We start from the raw sequence: 24,425 nt of genomic DNA on the forward strand, positions 1-24,425 counted from the left end.
TGCAGAGGCCACAGTTGTAACAGTGCACTCTGATGGATTTGAAGTCCTGCATCTCTTGTCTTAATTTCTCAACCATAGGTTTCTCAATAGCTCCAATGGCCTCTTCTGGTGTTTTGGACTCAGCAGCCCAAAAACTAGGCTCATAATCACCTGAAACAAAATTCAGTATACATAGATCCCCTTCCATCATATCACAGGTGTTTTTCTTCTAATGCTGGGTACACTCAAGCAAAAAAAAAAAAAACCCAAACAGATTTGTAGAAGCCACAAGCAGCATGTTGATTCCTGCTGCAGTGAAGCCATCATCGGAGCTGAAAGAAACATCTAGCCTGGTTGGAGCTAGTCAAGTCACTATCTAACTGTTGAATTGGGGCCTGATCTATGATCTGGATCAGCTTCACACAGGACAGGAAAGGCTTGTGAAGTCAACCCTTGTTGTCTTCCTCTTGATCCACATCACCAGATATCAGAGCAACTAAAAAGGATGCATGCACTGACACCATTCATAACCCTCACAACCCCTTGGTGGATCAGCAGTGAACAAGTTCTGCAGTGTATCTGGATGACGTTATTGTGTGAGGCTGGACTTTCTATCAGCATTTGTCACATTTATGATGATAGCCAAACAATCTTAGGCTGACCTCAAGGTTAAGCTAGCTAAGTGGAATTTATGGTCTTGCCAGGAACAATAATTGAGCCACATCATCTCAGTCAGGAGTGAAGAAGCTTGCCCTGCAAAGGTAAACATGCCAAAGAACCAGACTGAAGTCATGAGCCCTATTGGGCTTTGTGGTTTATGTTCATTAACTCATGGAGAATGTAAGATGGTGTCACCTTTTTCATCTGGGGAATGTAGTAAGTGATGCAGCGTGTCAGGGAAGGGCGTGGAAGACACTGCAAGTGAATGCCATTCAGACAGTCACAGAATGCATAGGAAAAATGACTGAAAGAAAATAGCAGACTGAATAGAAAAAAAAGGAATAGCCCTTTATTGAACAAAAGAACTCATCTGATGCTCCACTTTCCAGAGATAAGCCATTCAACAATTAGTGTGAAAAAGCTACCTCTTGATTCAGAGGAAGTTAACAGTTTAATCACTAGGACAACAACTTTGTTGCATCTACAAAAGAACTGGTGAATGCATGGCAATTGTATTGATTTTTTTCACATTTTTTGACTGGTTGCAACTTGTGGTGACTAAATGGTTTCCCAGAACTTGGAGATGTTATGCCCTCATGGCCACTTTTGACATGACAATAATCTTCCTGATATGGGGAACCTCTCTGCAGTCACTCCAAAGAATTGTCAAAGGTTTGCAAATACTATCTATCAGATTTATAAATGCAGACAGGTTGCCAACATGTTGCCATCAGTCTGAATGAATTTGTCAGTGAGCACCAAGTGAGGAGATCCGACTCAACTGGATGTTCTATTCAAATAGAGCAGGAAGGGTGCTGAGAAGAACTGTAATAGATAAATGTGAATTTCTGTATCCAGACAGAGACAGATGTGTGATTTTTAACTGTTTGACACAGTTCATTGCTGTATTATCAGAAACAGATTGCATGGAATTGCCAACTTCACCACATTCAGTCTCAGACTGGTAGCAGACTGGCTCTGTCTTATCACAACATTTATGGCAGGTTTTAGCGATGGTGCACTTGACAATGTAATTTTGCAACAAAAACAACACAAGTGAGATAGTTTTGTTATGGGATTAAACAGATGTTGATAGAATTTAACTAAAAAAGAAAGTTGATAAATTGCAATGCTCAGCATATTGCATAATGCTGAAAAATAATATAAATTAATGTTGTAGCATGAGTGACGTATTGTGTATCTGGTCATTCCCACCTCCCACCTGTTTTCGGCCACTGTGTTTATCAGATTGATGATATTGTGTCCTGCATGTCTTTCGTACAAACGTCTGTATGAACATCACAGTCACAATAACGAGCCTTTTCTTGAGTTGTGTGACACGCAGTTTTAGCTTAATATAAATTATCTTTGCTGAAACGAGGCTATTACAATTAACAACAACAACAACAACAACAACAACACATTGCGTATACATAGTGTCCCCGCAATCTGTCGCTGCGTCAAAGTGTGCTCACTCTGGGCCCGCCTGCTGTTTGCACAGAGTGGAAATCTCCATCTGCCGGTAATGTGTGACGGCCCGTGTATGAGTGCGCGCTCACGCCATGCAGACGCACTCTGTGGTTTGGCGAGCACACGGGGTTGTATACGCTTTATCATTGCCGCTTCATGCCCAGCAGAATTTCTCTCTCCTCCATCCACGTTTCACCACAGCCGCATAGCGACCTTCAGTGCACCTCGCTGAATGCTGTGTGTTCGCGTTGGTCCGCCGTGGCTGCGATTATCACTGCTGCTGGAGGGAAACGGATCGCCGTGCTGCATCACTGTAGCCCGCTTTGGATGACATTTGGGTGTAGGCTGTTCTGACTGTAATAGCTACCATGGCGAAAACAGTCGCCTTATCCGGCGCAGTCACAGGTAAGCCTGGTGTATGTGGCGTTTGTTTACACTCCTCGTCGTGGATTTAAAGCAGACTCATGCATGACGCAACTGATATTAGCGCTGCTGCTTTATCTGCCTGACGCTGTGCGGTGATGATCCAGCTCCAGCGTCTTTTTTCTCTCTCTCACTTAATAGCCACTGTGGGGATGGCGGTAATGTCTGTAAAGTGCATGCCCGACCTCACTTTCATTGAAAAAAAAGCTAAATCACTAATCCAGAGTAAATGCGAGCAAAAGAAATGCGTTGTTTCTTTGTGCGTTTCTGTCGTTGTGTGAGCTGTGTGGGGGTAGATATCAATGCTAGGGCTTTGATAGGGGGTCCCATGCTGAGCCCACGTTGCTCTTTATTATTATTACCATTATTTTTGTTTTGTTTGCTGTGACGACGCTCAAAAAACGTCCAAATGGGTGGAGGTACAAGAGGCCTGTGGGTGATTTTACAAGAAGTCATTTCTGTTCAGACTTTGTGCAATAAAAATAGCAATAAGCTGAATAATAAGCTTTCACTTTGTTTAGCTTCCACCCTGTACACCGTGAAAGAGGAGAAATATCCCTGCTGCACAATAATCAAATTAACTATCATGACGAAAGATTTGCCCGTGTCACTGTAGTTCACTGCTTCACAGGAGAAAGATGAAAGGACTGAATATTTACACCTCTAAATGCTTTTAAAGCAACTTCAGCTCCATGAGCTCTTCAGCCTCCACACACACACACATATATATAAATATACATATAGATAGATACACACAAATTTATTTTTAATGTTTAAGAGTAATCTGACAGGCTCCTCTATAAAACAGAGACAGCCTGGTCTTTATTACCCTCAAAGCCATAAAAGCTACAGTCAATAATTGCAACCACCTTACTCAGAGGTAGACTTACCTGTGACCTATAAAAGAGCTCATGTCATCATGGAAATGTTACAAAACGATGAGTGAGCACAGGAATATGTTTAATGAAGTCAGCTGAGCATTAACGTTTAGCTCTCGTGTCTGATGTCAGTCAGGTCATGCAGAAAAAGGAGTCCGTGTTGTCTGCCAGATTTCAGCAGGCAATAAAAGCCCTGACTGGAAAGGAAGTAATTCACTTGATAAAGTGAAGCGACCGGCTGTGTGAGGACAGTTCAGCCAGCGTTGTACAGATCGATTGAGTGAATCTGTGGAATTAAATATTTTCATTGCTGGGCTTTACACTGATGATGTCCTACTGACTTATTTCAGGATTCATTTTAGGACAATAGTCATCTCACAGTATAATATTTGATCATTAATGTGTTTGTTTTGACTCTTGAACTTTTAGAAAATGTTTTTGTTCTAAATCTTAAAATCCAAAGGGTTTATATTCTGACTTATTACTGTAATTTATGGGTGTCACTCTGTTTATTAAGGGAAAAGACTTAAAATGAGAACACATCATGTGACTGTGGTTTATTTTGCTGTGCACAAGTGTTGTGCAAAAATAGACTGTGGGAATTTAAAGTGTTATAAATGACTTTTTGGCCTATAATGTGTGAAAAATATCCCAAACATATGTCTCATGAAGTTACTTTGAACGAAAAAGAAATATCACTGTCACATGTTAGAAGCTCCAATCAGTTTTTGATAAAGTGACTGTTACATTTCCTTTGTTTGTTTGGGTGGAAAGTGTTAGTGAGAATAAAAAAATATGTTTTTCAAGATAAATCTGGCCAAGAGAGCAGCAGAAATTGTCACAAATATGTTCCATAAACATCACAGTTCCATAAACATACTTTAATGGACCAAAAAGGATTAGAATGACTATAATAGGAAAACATTTTAATCGAGCTATCGATCGATAGATCGATCGATAGATCGAGATATAAAACCTCTTCATAAATCCTGTTCACTCCAGTGTATTTATCAATATAAGTACACAGGCAAGCTCTTCCGTTCACACAGTGATTTTGTGACATTAATGTAATAAAATGACCGTATCGTTTAGATGAACACACAAAGTGTTGCTTTGTTTTGTGCTTTAGGTGAAAAGATGGCACCGCCATCCATCACTCTACTTCCTGACAAGAAATCTCCAACAAACAGTCACAGCTCTCCAGCCCGGACTGGAAAAAACAGTGAGTAATCCTCTCTGGCTTCTGTCACATAAATCACACTTTTCCTTCCATTAATCTGTTTAATCTGGATTAAATTCACTTACTCTCCAATCATTTGGACTTTTGCACAATTGCTTATAGACTTATAGACTACTATTAGGGCAGCGTGCTTGAGGGCCTTGCTGTTATCGGTGAATGGAGGAGCGGCTTGTGAACGCTTAACAACAATAACAAAAAGCAACAGTCAGCATATGTGGACTGACTCCCACATGGAGGATAGTTTCCTCCCCTGTCTTGCTTGTTTTGGCACTTCTTCACTGAGCATTTTGCCACACAGACGCCCGTAATCAAGCTGAATGAATGTTTCCCTCTGCTGATGAGAAAGTAGCAGTGCACTGATGTCACCCCACTTTATGCAAAGCTGAGTGTCCTTTCCCTCCATCCCTCCAACCAGCCCCATCTAACACAGAGAAGAAGCTACACATGAATGGGCACGCTTCCCCTTCCCACCTACCTGCTAATGTCAGCAGCAACCATGGAGGTAAACCAAGTAAGTTGCAACTTTTGTTTTTGTTTTATTTTTTTTCTTTTATTGCCACTGCCCTGTTTTTGCTCTCTAATATCTTTCCTCTTTCAGTTCTGGAGGGTTACTTGAGGACAGACGACAGGATGCGTTTAGCCAAGGAGCGGCGAGAGGAGAGGGAGAGAAGCCTGGGTAGGTGATGTCCTGGTTTTTGTTTTGTTTTCTGTTGGCCTCTGGCTTTTTGTTCCTTTCCAGTTTCAGTCAGTCGTCCCCCCCCCCCCCCCCTTCTTCTGCAGTCTAATTGGTTATAGAAGAGCTAGAGGATGCACTTTGAGTTCACTGGGTTTTTGATACGATGTGCTGTGTCACTTTAGAGAGTTTAAGGTAGGAAAGTCTGCAAAAGTAGGTCTCCTACTCGCAGATGATCCCGCAGCGCCAGCAGTGACCTCATGATGACCGGGTTTTCTCACTTCATGATTTCATCTTGGGCGTGGATAGAGACACAAACTCAACTTTACCAAATTAAATTGAACCAAACCAATTTACTAAAGAGAAGGAAAGTCATGGTATGTGTGATGTATGAACAAGCAAAGCACAAAAAGACACTCTGTCTCTCTCAGCGGCCCGGGAACAGCTAATCAGGGAGAAGGAGCGCAGAGCTCGGCTGCAGTATGAACGCACAGTGGAGGAACGCTGGAGGCGGCTGGAGGAGCAGAGGCAGAAAGAGGATCTCCGCAGAGCTGCGGTGGAGGAAAAGAGGAGGCAGCAGCTCGAGGAGGAGCGGGTCAGCATTTTGTTGTTGTGTGTAGTTGTAATGTAGTTGTAATCAAGTTGTAATGTCTGTGTAAAAGTCACCTCTGCTGTGCTGCATTCAGGAGCGTCTCGAGGCCCTGATGAAACGCTCTCTGGAGCGCAGCCTCCAGCTGGAGCAGAGGACAAAACGCTGCAGCAGAGGCTACCATCAAGGAGCAGGTAAGAATAGTCTGGGTTTTTTTTTCCTGAGAACAAAGAAGCATGGAATCATATTGTGGGATGGTCTGAAATAGCAGAATACTGAAAAGACGCTGCAGCTACATTTTGCTGTATTCCTGTTAGATAACATAACACAGACAAACACTATGTGTGTGTTAAAGAGGGTTGATCATGGCTGACAGCCTGGCTTCTGAAATGCACGTGAACAGAGATGTTTTCCTGTTTTTCTGCAAAAACATGGTGGAATTACACAGCACGGGTGTATCGCTAATCAGCATCTTTTTAAAGGACAGTTCCTCTGCTCGGTAGTGACAAATGTCTCCCCATCCTCATTCGTATGCAACTTTGTCTCTTTCCAGGAAAAAATCCAAACCTTGTTTCATGTAGGAACTATTTTCTTTCTACTAAACTACACCCGCCAACCAAAAGAAGGATGCATACAGTATAGCTGATATTAGAGCTCAGCTGAGGGGAGGGCGGGGGCTAATGTTTGCATCCTGTCACACTGATGCAAGTCTGTCGTCATAGGTAGATACACACACCCTTCTATACAGTAGGCAGGTGTGGGTTGATAGACAGAAAATAAATTGCATGCAACAAAGTTTGTGGATTTCTATTGAGTATCAGAAACATGATTTCTGGAAAGACACACCTTACTTTTATGTGTGTGTTTTTTGGCACTACACAAGGGAAGACAATGGATAATAGCACTATAGGCCAGAATAAAAATATGTCAGTTTCATTTTGGAGAGAACTGTCTGTTCAAGCGTCTGCAAATGAAGGAAGCAAAGTAGTTGATACACTAACTCCATGTTTATACACTCAAAAATATGCAAAATCTACAAATAGCAGCTTTAAATTAAAGGAAAAAAATGTTTCTGTTACATGGCTTCACAGCATCCCTGCTGGTCTCTACAACTGGATGAGGAATTGCTCAGATAAACTGTTCACAAATGCTCTGTTTGCTCTGCTCCGCCCGCTGCCTATAGGTGACTGTGAGAATGCCCCACTCCCTCTCTCTGCTGCCTCCGCCTTTTCCCATGGCATTGCCTCCCCCATTCCTGCTGTCAGCGAATCTGGTAAAGTTTAGCCCCCCTTGCCTCCCAAATCCATTACCCCACCTGTTCATCCAAGAGTTACCGTGTGCTTTGTGTCCGGCAAATTTTTCTTTCTGTAACGCACGCCTGTTAAGTTACTCTTTTGCTCAGTTTCATAGCTTCTTTGCTTTTGTATGTTTTGCAGGCCTCATTGTGTATGTTTTTGCAGTGGCTTTTACATTTGAGTTATTTGCAAAGACAGCATAGAGGCACAGCACTGTGAACACAGTACTATGCCTTCAGGGATTGAAATCAAGACAAAGATGTTATCAGAAAAAGAGGTTTTGCTGTCATATTTCTAAACATTTATCCTAAAATACTTGTCTTAATCGGATGTAACGTAATTTTCACATAAAAGCACGCAGAAATATTTCAGTTTGCTTTTCTTTGCCAACTCTGCAGCACATCTGCGAGTAGACCACCATGCAGGAGAAAGAGGAAAATAAAAGTGCACAGTGTCAGCTTTTTCACAGACTGAATCTTGTTAGTTTAAACTTGTTTCCTCCATAAATTCATCATCATCAAGCCTTTGTATATGAGATTTTTGCTGTGTTTCACTGTAGCAGGGACATTCCTGTAATCCAGAAAACAACTTCTGGATTAGTATTTAAATTCTGTAGTTAAACTCTGGATCCTGGGTCTGAAATGCTGGAGGGTGTTTTCAGAGTTTGTAGATGGGTCGGGGTGTTTTATTGTGATCACCTGAAATTAGGTTTTCAGAGTAAGAGCAGCTAAGTGATGCTGCCTTTGGGTCCCTGGAGCAGGCGGTTTCAGAGATTAATCGTAAGTGACCTAGAATAAAAATATGTGCACAAAAATAGACACAGATACAGCCACACTGAGATGACTGCACTCCTTAGAGACTGTTCAGCTTGATGACAAGGTGCAAAGATGGCAAAAGATATATATATAACGTGGGTGTTGCAAAGTGGTCAGTGTTTAGGGCCTTTGCTTTTGTAATTTGAGTTTGCACAAAATCTATCTGTTTTCATTTGCAGTCACAAACCAAATGTTGGGAGTTGGTTTCTGCACTGTTTTTCACAGCCACTGTATTGCCACATGTGTGGTTGCATCGTGCTGCACTGTAGCGCACTGCAGTGCATGGGTTAATTGCTAGAATGAAAGTGTTAATACCTTATTATGTCTGACTGATGGCTGAATCACAAAAATGCAGATGCAGTGAAATGTTTTCTACATTAGACTTTGCTTATCCTAAGCTGAAAGCTCGATGCCTTCCTTTTAATCAAAGAGAGGAAATGCAGTGTTTAAAAAAAAAATGAAGGCCTCCAGCTCTGATACTGTGTAGCTTATTTTCTGCTGTAAAAATAAGTGTGTAAGCTTTAGTTGTATGCAGCACGTGCTGTCCAGTACTTTTACTGCTGTGTCTTTATCTCTCTATCAGTGAGTATCATTCACCAAGATTTTCTGTCATCATGCAGCACCCTGCAGCCCTCACAGGTCACCTTTCCACACCTCGGTGAACCGTGTAGATCACAACAGAGCTGGACTTCAGGGAGGCTCTCAGTCCACTCCCAACACCCCAAAGGTTAGACCTTGACACAACATCTTTAAGAACGAGACATTAGTGGATACAGGCTATGATTTAAATGAAACTAACGCTTCTTACAGAAAGAGCGGCTGCGCAGAGAGAGAAGAACTGCATCCCCAGGTTGTGGGTCCCCTGTGAGAAGATCTGAATCTCCTGCCAGTTTCACCAAACATTTGGCTTCCCCTCCCACCCCTTCCAAGTAAGCTAAACTGCTGGTAAAAGGTGGGCAAATGTATCTCTGAGCATGAGCAGTACTTTGTTCAGTTTGTTATAAAACTATATTCTTAAGCTGGACATCTCCTTCTGTGTGCCTAGGATTCGCGCCCAGTCTCCTAGCAATGCACATCAGTACCATTACTCACCGACAAGACAGCGCCCCAACCCGAGTGATAATAGAAAAGCAGAAAATGACAAGGCGGGAAAAAAGGGCGAGCGCACCAAAGCTGAGACTGCAGTGAAAAAGAGCGCTGACATCAACAGCTTAATTTCATCTCCACCAGCTCAGAAGAATATGGCCAGTACTGAAATCGCTAAAACCAAATCCTCCGATAAGTACTTCAAAGGAGACGCTATTGAAAAATGTCAGTCGCCTGAAAGAGGAAACCAGCTGACTTCCAAAGGAGATCCCTTAGAGAAGATGACACAGAGCAATTTTCTGGATGGAGACAAGAAAAAAGGTGGATTCTATAAGTTCCTTTTTTTCCCCTTTACATTCAGTTTTAGTACATATGGAAGAGTCTTATTCCACGTTTGTTTATGTGATAGAAGCAGCACCATGCACAGGCAAGGTGGCTGCTGGCACATCAAATGCAGAGGAGGCTAGCAGGTTGCTGGCTGAGCGTAGGCGCCAGGCTCGGGCTCAGAAAGAACTGGAGGAGAAAAAACGGGAGCAGCAAGAAGAAGAAGGAAGGTGAGTTGATTGATCTGGATTGACCTTAAATAAGGTCTGGGATACACGTAAAACATGTTGATGACAAAATCATATCCATGTGGATCAGGTTACCAGAGGAACGGAAGCAACTTGCACAGGAGCAGCAACGGCAGGAGCCAGTGAATCAGCAAGTGAAGGAGAGAGGAAGGCGTGAGGCAGACGCTCATTTGAAACAAGAAGAAGAGAAACGGAAGAAGGAACAGCAGGAGGAGGAGCTACAGGCCCAGATGGACAGAGAGGTCAGTGGTCTTTATAAAGTGCTGGTCTGTTATTATTGCTAATTATTCTGCATTTAGCTTTTTGTAGATTTCTTGTCTTTAAAAATTTTGGATTACTTGATAAATCATTGCAGTCTTTGGCTATGTATGGATCTTCTTGCTCTCAACAGAGAGAAAAAGCCAAAGTCCTGGCTCAAGAGGATGTGGAGCGTCAGCGGCAAGACAGAGAACTGCAGACACAGCAAGAGGAAGAGGAGCGGCAACAAAGAAAAAAGGTTATTGTAGACACAGACAAATCAACTGCTGCATTCAGATTGCATTTCTTCTCTTGAAATATCTGTTTGAATATCTGGAAAGTTCCCAGAGTGATTGAATATTGATATTCTTTTCCAGAGAATTGAGGAGATTATGAAGAGAACTAGGAAGGGTGAAGCTGAGTCGAAGGTACTGTAAGAGACAGCTTCTGTCCTCATACAGTAGACCTGCTGCCTTTAAGCACCCGCTGACTGTTTGATATTTTTTTCCTTTGACTTTAATTTATTACAACTTTCTCATGTTGTTATCTTTATTAAATTCTATCATTGGTGATACTTTGGTTGAGTGTCCTGATTGCCTTAAATGTTTACTTGATCGTCTCTGTTCTGCGCTGAATCAGATGGAGGAACAGGTGGAGACAAAGCGCGTCTCGCCACCAGGTTAGTGTGTTATTCAGTCCCCCCCTGCTGATCTGCTAAGTTTTGCTTGCTGGTCCTGCTTACTGTGCTCTGCTGTAAAGAAGCAATTGGGGCATGTGAGGTTTATGATTTAATTCAAGGGTTCTCAAACTTTTGGGTGCCAGGGCAGCTGCTCCTTACAAGGGAGCACATTTTCTAAGTCCCAGCACCAATAAGCCACAAGCTTCTAACAGTCCCATTCAGAGTGTCATTGCAACTGTGTGTTTCCACGCCTGTGTCATGGTATTAAACACCAACGCATTTCAGTTGGTTTAGGTGCAAAACAGTTGTATATTTTCAGCATACCCTTAATGCTACTAGGATCCAAATACAAAATTGTCTTCCTGTCTGACTTCATCTACATCTGACGAGACATAGTGCATACTGGCCATCCCGTTTCAGCTCTCAAGAAAACCAAACTCAGCATGTCAGCCAACTCAACCAAGCTATGCAGCAGTGAGAAGGGTTTGTTGCACCCTGAATGTCACCCCGATGGCTATGGATATTCCCCCGGACCCCACTTTGAGAACCACTGATTTAGCTTGAATGAATTTGCAGTAGCTAATTTTGAGCATGTGCCACAGCATCTACATTTTTATGATTTGGCTTGTTCTGGTGCTTTGGCTTTGATTATTCAGAAGAATGAGTGTGACCCTCAGCTGATGAAGCCACATTTCTAAGCATTTAAAATACTTCATGGTGTTTCTGCAACGTTTGGTGGCGTATGAGGAGACAAGGACTTCCTTCCTGGTGCTGAAAGGGCACCTTTCAGTGAAGTGCCAAGGGAGCTGACTGTAAAATTAGCCGCTCTTGAAAATGCCCTTGGAAGATTTATTCAGCTCTGTCTCTAGCGGGCTGCTCTGCACAATCTGAGCTTATGCTTTATTTGAGCTGTCCTTTTGTTTTTCTTTTACCTGCTAAGCTGATGCTGTGGGTAATGACATCTGTAATATCTTGTGCTAAAAGTTAAATTAAATGTTAATGTTGAACTGGACAGTCGACACAAAGGAAAGCCCACTGTAAAAGATAAATCTTTTAATTCTTCACAGGTAATATAAAGACTATTCAAAGCAATGCTCAGGTTAAAGAGCCAGCAACCAAAAAGGTTGACTTTCAGGTTAAAGAGCAGGTTATAGTTCAGGTCAAAATAAAGGACACTGCTCTCGGGAAGACAGACACAGTCACAGCAGCAGCACAGATGGACAATCAGAAGCAAGTAAAAAACAACACTCATCTCGTGACGCACAGTGTTCCTGACAAGAAATCTGAGACAAGACAAACCAGGGAAGAGATTAGCAGCACCCTTAAAGTAGCCAAAGCCTGTGTACTCCAGCAGGAGGGGGGGGAGATGGAAATGAATGTAAACCAGCAGCACAGAGCAAGCGTTAATGTCACAGACCAAATCATGAAAGACCTCACAAAGCTGAGGGGAGAGGGCGTTATGATGAATAGAAAGGGTGGAGGAAGTGCCTTGAAGAGGAGTGCTCCAACAGCTGAAGCAAGCAAAGAGCAGAGCGTGGATGTGCCAGCAGCTGACAAAGCTGGGGGAAAGGATAAAGGAGGGTCCCAGCTTGGGGTTGGTAGACCTCCTGTGAAACCCCTTCCAATGGGAAACCTGTCACCACCAGTCATCAAGCTGGAGCCACTCGATGTGAAGCACACAGGGTCTTGCAATGAGGTGCAGTCGATGGAGGTCAGGTGAGTCATTAGGTAACACTTTATTACTAAAATGTGAGGGGGGGGGGGGGGGGGGGCTGTGTGTATGTAATATATATCATATGGTCATATTTCAGCCCGGCCTCAAAGGAAGAACTCATTTCGATCCCAGAGTTCTCACCTGTCAATGAAATCCAGAGCGGCATGAGTAACACCCGGGCCCTCGAAGAACTGATGGACCTGACAGGGAGCGTCACCTATGCTAAACTGTCCTCTGAAAGCAGCATCGGTGACTGCAACAAGAACCTCATTGAGGGTGTCGTCAGTCCCGTCTCAGACTCAAAGCTCCTTGGGGTGGCACCTCCATCCTCGAATAAACTAAGCATCAAGTAGCCGATCAATTCCTTTCTCTTCCCCTCTTGCTTGCCTTGTCTCTGTCCTCTCCATCTGTCTCTCACACACAGGCACACATACGCTCACAAGGATGTCACATTTTGGATATGTGCTCTTGTGTCATTAAAATAATGGGATTAGAGCCATAGAGATTGACCTAAAAATGTACTATATGACCTTCAATATAAACAAAACATCTCCTATTTAGTAACAACATAGCAAATGATTGTGTTACAGCTGTTGTGAATCTGCAGTTCTTGTTTTGAGGACAAGTATCCACATATGACAGACAGTCAGTAGATGTGTGACCCGATGGAGGAAAAAAATATCAGGGATTTGAATACTAGAAAAATTTCAAAAACATACTATGACTTAAATACATTAGCTGGGGAAGAGCTTGCCCTGCACAGATTCCTTACTGGCTCCCAGTTCATTTTCATGTTGTATTAAAGCCTGCTCAGAGCACTGATGACTGTAGCCTTTCCAAACACCCTCCTAAGCCTTTAAATGATATTCAAAGTGTTGTTGGGAAGGCAATACTATTTAATGTTCATGACAGGTTTATTTTTAATGCTGGCAATGTTACTGGTGTGTGTATTGATATTGGATTTACGTAACAAACTAAAATCCAAGCAGACTACTCCAACTATGTATTATTTACTTTCTCTCCCAGCAAACCATAATCTTGATATTTTCAAATCTTTCTAACTGCATGCAAATGAGGAGGGAAATGACCTTAAAAAATTCCAAGTAAACTTGAATGTTGCAGCAAACTAAAAACAAGTCATGTCACAAAGTCTTCTACAAATATACAGAAATCAAGAAAGCAAGGCAGCCTTAAACTTCTTGTTATTTAAAAAGATATCTGTAGGAGTGCCTTGCTGTGTTGGACCCAGTGCTAACTTATCTGTGAAACAGAAATTTCCCTCTATGTCTGGATACTGAACTGGACTGAAGGACTGAAGGGCGCAGGGAAAGGAATGTTTGCTGAGCGACTTGCAAATGATCTGGCATGTAGCTTTAAAGATACTGTTTACTGCTGACCCTTACATCTGAGATCATGAACACTTCTTCAACAATTCAGTGACATTCACTTTCTGTATTGCGTTAAAATGTATTTTCAGTAGAGATGCCTTATCTGGGACTGAGCAGCTGCTTTACTTCAGTGCTTATTTTGTGTTTATCTTAACTTGATCACTGGGATAGTTATGTGTCTGTGACCTGTAATACTTGAAACTTGGTTTGAAATGCATCACGTCTGCCATGGTGTAGACAGTAATGTCGACATTCAGTGCAGTTAAGAAGTGACATTTAGTTTTTGTTGTCAAACAACCCAAATCAATGGCCATATAACAGTCTTATGCAAAGTAGCCACATTGAAATATAAATCATATATCTGAGTTATATATTTTGCATATTCAAACAGCTGGAGGACTGGAAAATGGTTATGAATTAATAATACACAAAGCCACATCAAAGAAGTATTCACGCTTGCTCATTGCTATACATGAAACCAGTGTCAGTCACCTAGCATATGTTATTACTGTAGACATTGTGCATGATTAGCATGGATATCTGAAACAATAAAGCGCAAAAATGAGAATTTCGACTTTTCTGGCTCTGTGGTCATGTGTGCCTATTATATGAAGCACGAGTGCTGAGGATCATAAGCACTCAACAGTCTGCAAAACCATGAAATGAACAATGACTATGATTATTTACTTGTACCATGTTGATAACAATTTTTCCTGCCTGTTTCGCGTTATTTATTTACTGACTTCTTGCGGTGGGTAGGATATCCTTCAGTTTATGCTATATTATTTAAACTAAAATGATTGCTACGATAGAGTCATGACACAGAAGGTGGCGCTAATGCGCCTTTAAGCTTTTCGCTAACTGCCGAGAAAAATACAAGAAGAAGCAGTAGAAGAAGAAGAAGGCCGTGAGACGACGAGTGCTGTGTCGTGCTCAGCGTTCGTCTTTCACTCTTCCGTTGCGTTTAGGTAAGTACCTCTCGAAATGGCCGAATTGCACGCATTGGTGAACCTTTTGTGTTATTTTGTGTAACGTGTTGTTACTCCTTTGAAAGGATTCGGGTGAATGTCATTTTGGACGGTTAGCGTTAGGACGTTACCAACTAACGAAAGATCCCAAGTAGCTAGCTATGCTCAGCTAACTTTGCAATTAGATGCGCTTTCTTCTTTTTTTCAAAAAAAACCCCAAAAACAAATGTTGACCTAGTCAAAAACATTGAGGCGATGTACTCGGGCCTGGCGTGGGGTGGTTTTCATTCGTGCTTGTCTGGTGTTATTTTCACCAACAGCTGAAGCGAGCTGATGCCAAAAATGGAAGCACGGTCAGCTCTGCTCCTGGACGAAACTAAAACGGCGGCCACCATGGTAAACCCACCCAGCCTACCTACGCGTACTGTTTTTAAGTTAGAATTTACGATGATACAATCAAGCCTGTATTAATGGAGGTCACCTGGTTTTTGTCTTTTCGTAGCAAACTGTTTAGCCGTCGAGTTTAATTAGGGTCGCCACAATGAGCCAAGAGGCTCTGGTAAAAGGAGGTGTGGGAAATGTGGTCCCTTCATAGCGGTGTTATCGCAATTTCGTACTTATTCTCACGACTGGGATGCTCTAAACATGATGAATTGTAGGCGAATATAAACAACATGTTCGTTAGAAACGACAAGCAGTTGGCGCTAAAAGAAAACCCTCTCCTTTTCCTCTCTCGCTCTTTTTTTTTTTGCAGTTTTTTTTTTTTTATATCTTCGTAACATCCTATTTAGTGTTTATTCCTTTTGAAAGTGTGACTCTAAAGTTTCCGCGAAAACCTCTCTATAAGCAAGTATGGACACTGCGCAGCCATCTTGGGTAGTTGTTTTGAAGGAATATGTAAATTACAGTTGATTTCGATGGAAACCGGACTTCAAGCCTAAAAAGCCAACTTGTCCCATTATAATTAAACTAAAATTTTTAACTGGAAGTAAATGGAACTATATATCTGACAATATTAGATGTTGCACATGTCTGCTTGTCTTTGTATTGGGGGGGAGTAAAGTTACCTATTAAAACACATCAAGTGCATAACAAAGATGTGGATGGCCGAGAAGTCAGGATAGGCCTCTTTGAGACTCAATGATTTCGATTTCTTTTTGTCCATAGATTATTCACTGTCTGCCAAAAATGGTCCGAACGCATTTTGGACCACCACGCTTAAAGCCCAGGTAATATCTTTCAGTTGTATCTAGTTGCATTAGCATCACCTGGTGTTATGTTCATCATAAAGTTTATAAGTTGATGACTTAACATGAACTCTGGACTTGGTTTTTTAAAAATGATTTAAAGTGTTTGGTGGAACTTAACAGTTTTTGTTTCTTGTGTCCTGTTAGACCTTATGGAGATAGTCATGCTACTGGACACAATGAAGGCAATTACAACCCCAGTTCTAGAAGTCGAAGAGATGCCCAGGGCTACCCAGCAAAGCCTCCACTTAACTGGAGGGAATCCAGAGGTAGAGGACGACCCCCACCTGTCAGAAGAGTTCCTCTGATGGGAGAGCAAAGGGAGCCACGTTTTAATAACTGGAGGTCCCAAAATCAGGATTCCTTTCAACCGTACCATCCTAAAATGGAACCACACCATAGCCAGAGACGGCTGCCTCCATCTAGGCCAACCCGCTCCCCTCAAGTCCAGCATCAGTCATCATCTCATGGTCCTGCGCAAGGACATCATAGTCAGAGAGGTCCATCTTTTCATGGTCACCCCTCTGGTCACAGATCATCTTCCCCAAGGCATTTTCGTGGCCACCCGGCTGATAGGAGGCCAGGCTCTGCACCAGGCTACCAGGGATCTTTCAAAGGCCCCAAAAGGCAGTCAGGCTTTCCTCATCAGGAGCAGCGGAGTCGAGACCCTCGAGGGAATTACAGTCCAAGAGAAAGGCCCACTCAGGAACACTCGGGTCACAACGTGAAGCGCTGGCACGAGGCTGGATCATTCTCACATAATGGGCAACATGGGCCCTCGGGGTCACAGAGGAACCCCAGAGAGATGCATGCGAGAGGCTCGTGTACAGAGAGGTACAGCCGTGAAGCAGCAAGCCCAGCTGGGTAAAATTATTAAAGCAGAGGCCTGAAGGTGGCCAGTCCTCCCAGTCAAAGGGGCTGTAATGATTACTTCTACTATGTCCCAGCTCATAGTTATTAGAGGGGGTTAATGGGGGGGCCTGTGTAAATGTGGTTATACCTGCCATTGAGGAGTATCACACCTGTAAAAACTTACTCCTCCTACCTGTTTACTTCTGTCATTTAAGAGTTAAGTTCCGTCTCCAACTTAAAATGGCAATGGATCTGTCATTATAATGATTTCTCTATTGTTTGATGGATATGCAGGTGGTCATCTGAGCAAGACTCCAGGCGCCAGCGTGGTCCCATGGAGAGGCAGGGTAGCCGATCCCACAGTAGAGAGAGGGCACAAGATGTGCCTCACCCACCTCCTTACAGATCCCCTTCATGGAAAGGAGGCCCATCACCTTCATCCTCCTACCACAGGGGCCCTCAGGAGAGGCAAATGGCAGGACCCCGCAAGAGGAGGATATCAGACATCAGCATGTCCTCCTCGGACGCAGCACTGGAGCATGGCAATGCAAAACAGATCCGGAGAGTGAGACCCCAACTGCTCAGCATTCCCAGGCCATTTGGTGGCAAACCCTTGTCTCTTAGGGATAGAAGTTTCCTGGTTAAGAGCCGACAAGTCAAAGCAGAGTCACTCATGAGGCTCAGAATACCCCCATATGTGCGACCGAGGTTTCGCCTGGGTGATTCTGCTTTACAAGGAAATGCCAGCTCTGTTCTTGCTCTCAGGAAGAAACGTTTCCAATTAAATGCAGTACCCCTGAGAAAAGTGGAGACAAGAAGGGGAAAACCCCCACAGTCACTCCCCAGAGAAGAAAGCAGTGCCAACAAGTCTTCCAGAGACTCTGATACAGGAAAAGAGCAGGTGGAGTCTCGTCGGTCCTTGAGCGCGCACAGGTACGGTATTTTCCTTGTTGCACTGTTCGCAGGGGCTTGATGATGATGATTAGGAGGTCAAGAATGTCTCTATGTGAAAGTGGTCCCAACTGTGGAAAAAGGAGATGTCGTGATGAGCTAAATGTGCAGCAGTGGTTCGGTTGATGAAAATCCACAAATGTTTTCACATGCCACCTTCACATACCACCACATATGTATCAGAGTATCTACCTGTCAAGTGGGATGGAGAGAAGTTTTATGCGTCTGTTACACAGGATCAAATTTAAATCTTCGCCAAAAGATTTAATAACCCCCTTGATGAAGAGTTTGAGCTTTGCTGTCAAAGGATTCTTCTGTCAGCACTTGCTGACTCGATCTCAAAAGAAGTGCTCGTCAGCATGTTCTGAAGCCCTTTTCATCCACAAATTGATGTTAACAGCTCTCATGTAAAACAATATGTCGCTGTATGCAAAACAAGATAAATGATGGGCGTGAAGAGGACCGCATTTGCCATCACCTAAACTGTAATTACATGCTTCACCTTAGTGGAAACATGGTGTTCAGAAGTGTGTTCACGAGAGACCCCGGTGAACAATATATAATACTAATATATATGAAGGAGAACAGGCGAATACACATACTACAGCAGTTGTGGTCATCGCGTTGTCAAGTTCTGATCTTGCACAGAGCTTCCTATCCAACCCCCCTGCTCCTAACTCGGCTCTCCAGATAAGGAAACACATTATGTCTATGCTCTATCAAGAAGCAGTTAAGCAGCCCACCCTAACCTCAAAACAAATGGCGCAAATCAGAAGACGAGGTCACTGTGCTGCTGAAGGCTCCATTGGGCTGAAATTTTATCACAGCCTCCTGAAAATGGTGCAATTGTCACTAAGTACAGCGATTGTTGCCTTAAAATTCGTATTTCCTTGCGGAAAAAGAAATCTGAAAGCTTTACATTGTTTTATGACTAATTGCTGTTCAGGGTATTAGGATATGAGACAGAAAAATCGTAAGACGAGCCAAGAAGAAAGCTGCACATACAGTCATAATTTCAAGACGGAGGATGATTGCAGAGACCAAAAAGCCAGTAAATCTCAAATAAACTGGGACACTGGTTAACATGGCTGCTGTTCCTAGTAGCTGGCAAAGTGCACTTGCATTTATTTGCAGTGATTAATTAGCTGAGCCATAACCCTTAATTTGTTCCCTTCAAATAATCCAGTAAACAAATTAATGCTTGAGTCTGGAAAACATAAAATATTTAAAACCAGAGACAAGGAATTGAGCAAAAATTTTAAAAACAACCAAAAAAGCCTCCCAAAATCTAGCACTTAACCACAGTCGGGACTTTTTCCTCGAGCTTTCATCAGATGTGTAGTCCAGTATGCAGACACTGTGGAACTTCCAGGCATTTTAGCCACTCTGTGTCAGACAGAAGTAAAGCAAATTCATTTTCAGCAGAAGGACTGGATCAGCTTGGTTTGGACAAACGTAACCATGAAGCTCAGTGGTGCTACATCATTGCCAATCAGCACAATGAAGAGGAGCCAAACTGCTACTTGCACTTCATGCAGTGGATCTAAGCGCTGGACCTGTTGCTCTGCAGTCACCACAACTTCATAAGAAACGGTCTCATAGCACCCCGTCCTTTCTGACATACCCCACATAACTATCATGTCAGTTCTGGAGAATTATTTGAAAATTTTCTAATGACATGCATGAGGGATAATCACATCAAGTTAAATCAGCAACTGTAGAGCTACGCCATGGACAAATCACATCAGATCACCCTTCCTTGTATGAAATGTCTTGATATGACACCTTAAATTTTTTTGGAAAAAGCACTGAGATCACAAAGGTACGCAATATCAGTGAGGCCCATAGATATGACACCAATGGATGCAAAAGAATGGAAAGATATTACAAGACGCCTCAATCCTAATGTGATACTAAAAGGGAACAGATACAAGATCAGCTTTCTCTTTGCATCTGCGTCACATCTTGTTATTTATTTTTATTTAAATCAGTGTGAACGCAAGCTGGACTAGCAGGTTACCTGTCCCGTCTGATGTCTGACCCAAATCAAATAATAAAGTGTGGATCACAAGCCTCATGGACAGTAAAACATTTGAGCCATTTTACTAGGCAACTGCAACGAAAGTCTCTAACCCAAACTTGTGAATGCCAACCTGTAAAGACCTTGTCAGTTTCAGGAACCAAAAAACCCCAAACAAACATTCTCCGTCGAATATCACTGATCTACCCAAATGTAAGTTTAAACTACAATGGAAGAGGAAATGAGTGCCAATGTCCCCCATCAATGGCAGAACTGGTAAACTGATCCCAGCCTTTTCTTCCAATATACCTAACATCCCAACATCCCAAGAGTATGATTGGATGGAAGCCTCCTTTGTTGGCACTAAAAAGCCTCAAGTAAGTCCACTCTAAACCTGGACTTGTTTGTGAACAGACAACCTTTAGATCATCTCTTGAAACTAAGAAAAACCAAGCTGTGCCTCTACCTTCAGAACTATAGATCACTTGATGACTCCAATCTCCCCTTTAAACCACGGGGAAGCCCTTTGGATGATGAAAACTGAAGAGGACTAAAGGAACAACATGGTTATAAAGCCTCCAGAAATTCATTCTGACATTGGGGGGAAAATGCATTGCCTTCCTGCACTTGTGAAAGAGGGATGATAGAAGACTTGATCTGATCTAAGCTGATCTCTTAACGTCGTCCGACATTTGGCTCCTCTGTCAATCACTGAGTAATTGAAGAGAGCACTGATTGATTCAGGGTACAAAAATAGGAGTAAAGGAGCATGGACATTCCATGGGGTTTTTTGTAAGTACCCAAGCGATGCGTGGCTTTTTGAATTGTCAGCATACAAAACAGTTTTGTTCATTACTGGTTTAAATTGCATTACTTAAGAGCTGCCAGGCTTTCTTTTAGTTTGTAGTAGAGGTCTGTTTTTATTCAGAGATTTCAAGTTATTTATGTTCAGAACTGGTGTTCTCAACACCACCTCTGTGACTTTCTCCTCAGATCTTCTCCCATAGAGAAACGTGATCTTGTCGTTTTGTCGCACTGGCCACCTGGACCGAGCTCCTCCTCCAAGGACTGCTCGCCTCCAAAGGGCCGCAGCCCAAAGTCAAAGAGTGGTAAGTCAGGTTTTTGTGTACTTGTCTTATTTCTCATTTTTATTTTTATTTTATTTTTCATCTAATAATCTGTTGAAGGTGTCAACTGTTTTAAGCAGTGTCTTCAAATGTTTTTTTTGGTTTTAGATCACAGTTCAGATGCCGATACCACACCAAACAGACGCCTCTCTAAGTCAAGTGATACCAGATCTTCTCCTGAAGACAGAAAACAGGAATATTTGGATAAGAGGGTCTTTAGGTACATTGGAAAGAACTATGCCAGCGTTTGAGGCGGTGTTCTTGCTTTACTAGGAGGTTCAGTCTTTTTCAAAGACTGCTGTAACAGCCTCATGCTCTTTTAGCTGTATGAGAAAAATGTATGATTTCACAGAAGCATAAAAATAAGGTATTCTTCAGGTTTCTGATGGCTATTTGTTTTTTGTAGGCCTGTTAATATGATGCATGACAGCTACAGACCTGGGAGACCCTTAAGGAAAGGACCCGGACCCGGACCCATGCAAGTGAGTGAAAGAAACAGTGCTGAAGAAAAGATAATCCATAAAGACAGACTGCTCTAAATGTACAGTAATAATCAGCAAAACTTGTGTAAAACAATGTCAGTCTGCATTAATAAGGTAAAGTAATTATAATTAAATATCTTTGCAAGATCAAATATGAAAGAAACTAAATAGTCTGCATGTTAATGTAGATGTTTTCAGTGAAATCATAATAAAAATTTAATGCTGGGCTATAAAACAATCAGAGTACTTTATTGAAGGGAAAGAATGTCAGTGTCGAAAATTGTAGGCGTTTAAATTCAGACAGGCAATAATGTGGCCTGTCAGACATTACTTAAGGGTGTCGTTACGCCACCACAACAGCCAATCATAATGGACATGTTTCTGTTATCTGCAAAAGGACATCTGCTAAACCTGAAGCTAAGTATTCTTATCCAAATACTTGTAGTGTAGAAAAAGTAAATGTGTGAGGTGACTGAAAGAAAGTCTAAATGATGTTAGATGCTATTCTCATATTTGTAACACGATTAATAATGCTAGATATTTAATTTGTTCTCAAACTTGAAACAAAAATCATAGGTTTCCCGATTTTCAAGGACATTTTATTTTAACATTTATTTTTGATAAGTTTAAGAGTTGGTGAATAGACTGGTTATTGCAGCTAGTAATGCAGACCTGTTTCTCTATTGTGATAAAAGCTTTGTCCATATCAACCAACTCTGACTATATTGAGCTTGCAGAGGTATGAAGATAAACTATTATTAACACTTTATAGCATCCTGACATTGAAACTAGTTTAAAAACACAGCGGTAATGTTTTGGAAAATGTAAAACTAATTTGTATTGTTATTACAGTACAATCACACAAATGCTGTATATACTCAGCTTTTACCATTGTGCTTTTACAGAGAACAAAGTTCACTGGTGGTCCACGGAGGATGGGCCCTGAACTGTCTGGGAATTTTAGAAGACCACTCATGGTAAGTAGAGAGATCATCTCACTTGTTGGAAAAGAAGCATTCGTTCTTTAAAACGAATTCTTCATTACATGTTTGTTTGTTTTTGAAAAAGGAGAGCTTGGTGCCGCGTCCTTTCCCGAATCAGAGACCAGTGTTCAGAAAGAGTTACAGTATCGTGTCCAAATACCGTAACATGAGAGTGATGCGTCAGCGCGCACCGTACAACCGAGGACCCAACCAGCAACGCTGGTGATGACCACTAGTGAGTTGGGAAGCATCAGTGGCTTCAAGTTTGATACGTGCTTCAGAAGCAACACGTAAGAAGATTCTATAGATTTTTTTCTTTTTCTTGTATAGGTCCTACGTTCTGCTAACATGGATGGAGAAAAATTCTCATCAAGCTCTTTGCTGTCAGGGGGACTGCAGAAAGCTTCACTACAATCCCATCCTGCATTGTGAAAGCTTTTTATTCAATTTATTTTGGTGTTTTACTTTATTCTTTGTAAAAGTACTGCAGTATTTTGGTTGACATTGTCTGTAACATAGGCCATTGTATTATACAGCCCTGCTTTTTCCTCTCTTCAGATGATTTGGTAATTGCTGCTTGTGACTATGGGAGTCCTTGTTTGGGGTTTTTTGTTTGTTTTTTAATACCAACAGCGTCACATTTCAGATTTAAGTGCAAAAAAAAAAAATCTCTTTAGTATCTGACTTTTACTGTCCATAAAGACCCACGATGAGATGTCTTTGATTAGAAAACAGTCTCGGTGGACACTTGGGTACTACTTGTAAAATGTGTTTAAACACTTTCAATAAAATGAGATTAAGCACTCAGTCTCAGCCTTTTTTTCTTTTTTTCCCAAACAACATTAACAGTGTACAACATTTAAAATTATTCAATGATTTTCATACTGTGTAACCCTTTAATGAGTGCAAAGACCTCGGTGGATACAGGTTTTGGGAGTTGATGCCACAAATGTTTAAATCAGATGCTGTAGATTTCCTGTTTTTGTTTGTTTTTTTTTCTCCCGTTTTCTACAAAAATACAGACTATCCTGTAATTATACATTTAGAAAATAAATGGGTTTTTTTTTTGTTTTGTTTTGTTTTTTTTGTATTAGTCCTTTATTTATCTAGGTTAAAAATCTCATTTCCAAGAGAGACCTGGCAACAAAAGTCAAAATACACATACCACATAAGTATATAACATTTAAAACACAATATCCCGTACAAACGTAAAGAATACACAATAACAGATCAAATTAAGAGCGACATTAAAAACAATCACACTGAGTAAAAGAGTTATTTTCTCTGAGGTTTATTTTAGTAATTCACAGAAAGTGTTCTTGTACCTTGGTGAAGTTTGAGTGGCAATGGGGGTTGGGGGTCTTTATTGATAGGAAAAGCTAATGAAAATACAGTAAAAAGTTCAAAATCTTCACATTTCCATAATGTAAATAGTTAAATATTACTGATATTAGCTGCTAAATATTGTACATCTTTTAAAGTTGGGGCACTGTGAAATTACAGTCATTAGGCATCTTTAGAGCCTATTTAAAATGTTATTCAAACCTCACTCTTCATGCTTATAACATGCCTGTGAACCCATAGTATGATTACTGCGTGATACTTATCATGCAGCGTGTAGCCGAGAGCTGGAAGGTTAATTAGTCTTCATTAACTCTTTTTATTAAAACCGAATAAAAATCTTTGAAATATTTCAAATTTGACAAATGCCATGTCCTGAAGCAGTTTTTTCCACCTCAGAACAATTTTCATACTAATTTTTCCAGAGGTCCATCAGATCTAGAGAAAGCCATGTGTGCCTTTGTTACCCCTAGACTGCAGCATTGTGCAACAACTAGTGAATCATCTCTTACAACTATTCTAAAAATTCTGCAGCCAGACTACGAACTGCGACAAAAAAAAAAGAGATTGCATTACTCCAGTGTTAGCAGTCCTGCACCGGCTCCGTCTCTTACAAAGTAAAGTGATCGTACTTGTGTTTCAAGCTTTAAATGGTCTTGGTAGAAATGCATGTGTACATATACTCCCTCAAGATTCTCAAGGTCTGTAACTTATTCACTCCTGACCCATCCCACAGCTGAAAGGTGTACAAAAAGG

The 24,425-nt window shown here is 41.7% G+C and overlaps 2 protein-coding genes across 6 annotated transcripts; both read left to right on the top strand.

Moving 5' to 3' along the window:
- Positions 1 to 2,131: 2,131 nt before the first annotated feature.
- On the top strand, positions 2,132 to 14,272 carry map7d2a (MAP7 domain containing 2a). 3 transcript variants are annotated; one of them, XM_006799961.3, is made up of 17 exons: positions 2,132 to 2,514; positions 4,540 to 4,632; positions 5,066 to 5,161; positions 5,249 to 5,326; positions 5,755 to 5,918; positions 6,010 to 6,106; positions 7,096 to 7,185; positions 8,643 to 8,749; positions 8,833 to 8,951; positions 9,068 to 9,429; positions 9,518 to 9,662; positions 9,751 to 9,922; positions 10,072 to 10,176; positions 10,295 to 10,345; positions 10,557 to 10,596; positions 11,664 to 12,312; positions 12,408 to 14,272. In XM_006799961.3, the coding sequence occupies exons 1-17, from the start codon at positions 2,478 to 2,480 to the stop codon at positions 12,661 to 12,663; spliced, it is 2,661 nt and encodes an 886-aa protein (XP_006800024.1). In that variant the 5' UTR covers positions 2,132 to 2,477; the 3' UTR covers positions 12,664 to 14,272. The 3 variants fall into 3 exon arrangements, with proteins under 3 accessions (XP_006800024.1, XP_035767559.1, XP_006800025.1); XM_035911666.2 differs by having other exon boundaries at positions 5,066 to 5,152; XM_006799962.3 differs by lacking the exon at positions 7,096 to 7,185.
- Positions 14,273 to 14,579: 307 nt separating this feature from the next.
- si:ch211-114c12.2 (uncharacterized) lies at positions 14,580 to 23,136 on the top strand. Of its 3 annotated transcripts, none has more exons than XM_006799963.2 (10): positions 14,580 to 14,666; positions 15,834 to 15,895; positions 16,061 to 16,777; positions 17,060 to 17,698; positions 20,730 to 20,845; positions 20,972 to 21,083; positions 21,270 to 21,345; positions 22,251 to 22,322; positions 22,414 to 22,563; positions 22,659 to 23,136. In XM_006799963.2, exons 2-9 carry the CDS (start codon positions 15,855 to 15,857, stop codon positions 22,552 to 22,554), a joined length of 1,914 nt encoding a protein of 637 aa, XP_006800026.1. In that variant the 5' UTR covers positions 14,580 to 14,666; positions 15,834 to 15,854; the 3' UTR covers positions 22,555 to 22,563; positions 22,659 to 23,136. The 3 variants fall into 3 exon arrangements, with proteins under 3 accessions (XP_006800026.1, XP_006800028.1, XP_087703398.1); XM_006799965.2 differs by having other exon boundaries at positions 16,061 to 16,747; XM_087847272.1 differs by lacking the exon at positions 14,580 to 14,666 and adding an exon at positions 14,763 to 15,062.
- The last annotated feature ends 1,289 nt before the right edge of the window (positions 23,137 to 24,425 follow it).

Source organism: Neolamprologus brichardi, chromosome 10, assembly GCF_056152115.1.
Source record: "Neolamprologus brichardi isolate AB-2024 chromosome 10, ASM5615211v1, whole genome shotgun sequence".
Classification (NCBI taxonomy): Eukaryota; Metazoa; Chordata; class Actinopteri; order Cichliformes; family Cichlidae; genus Neolamprologus; species Neolamprologus brichardi.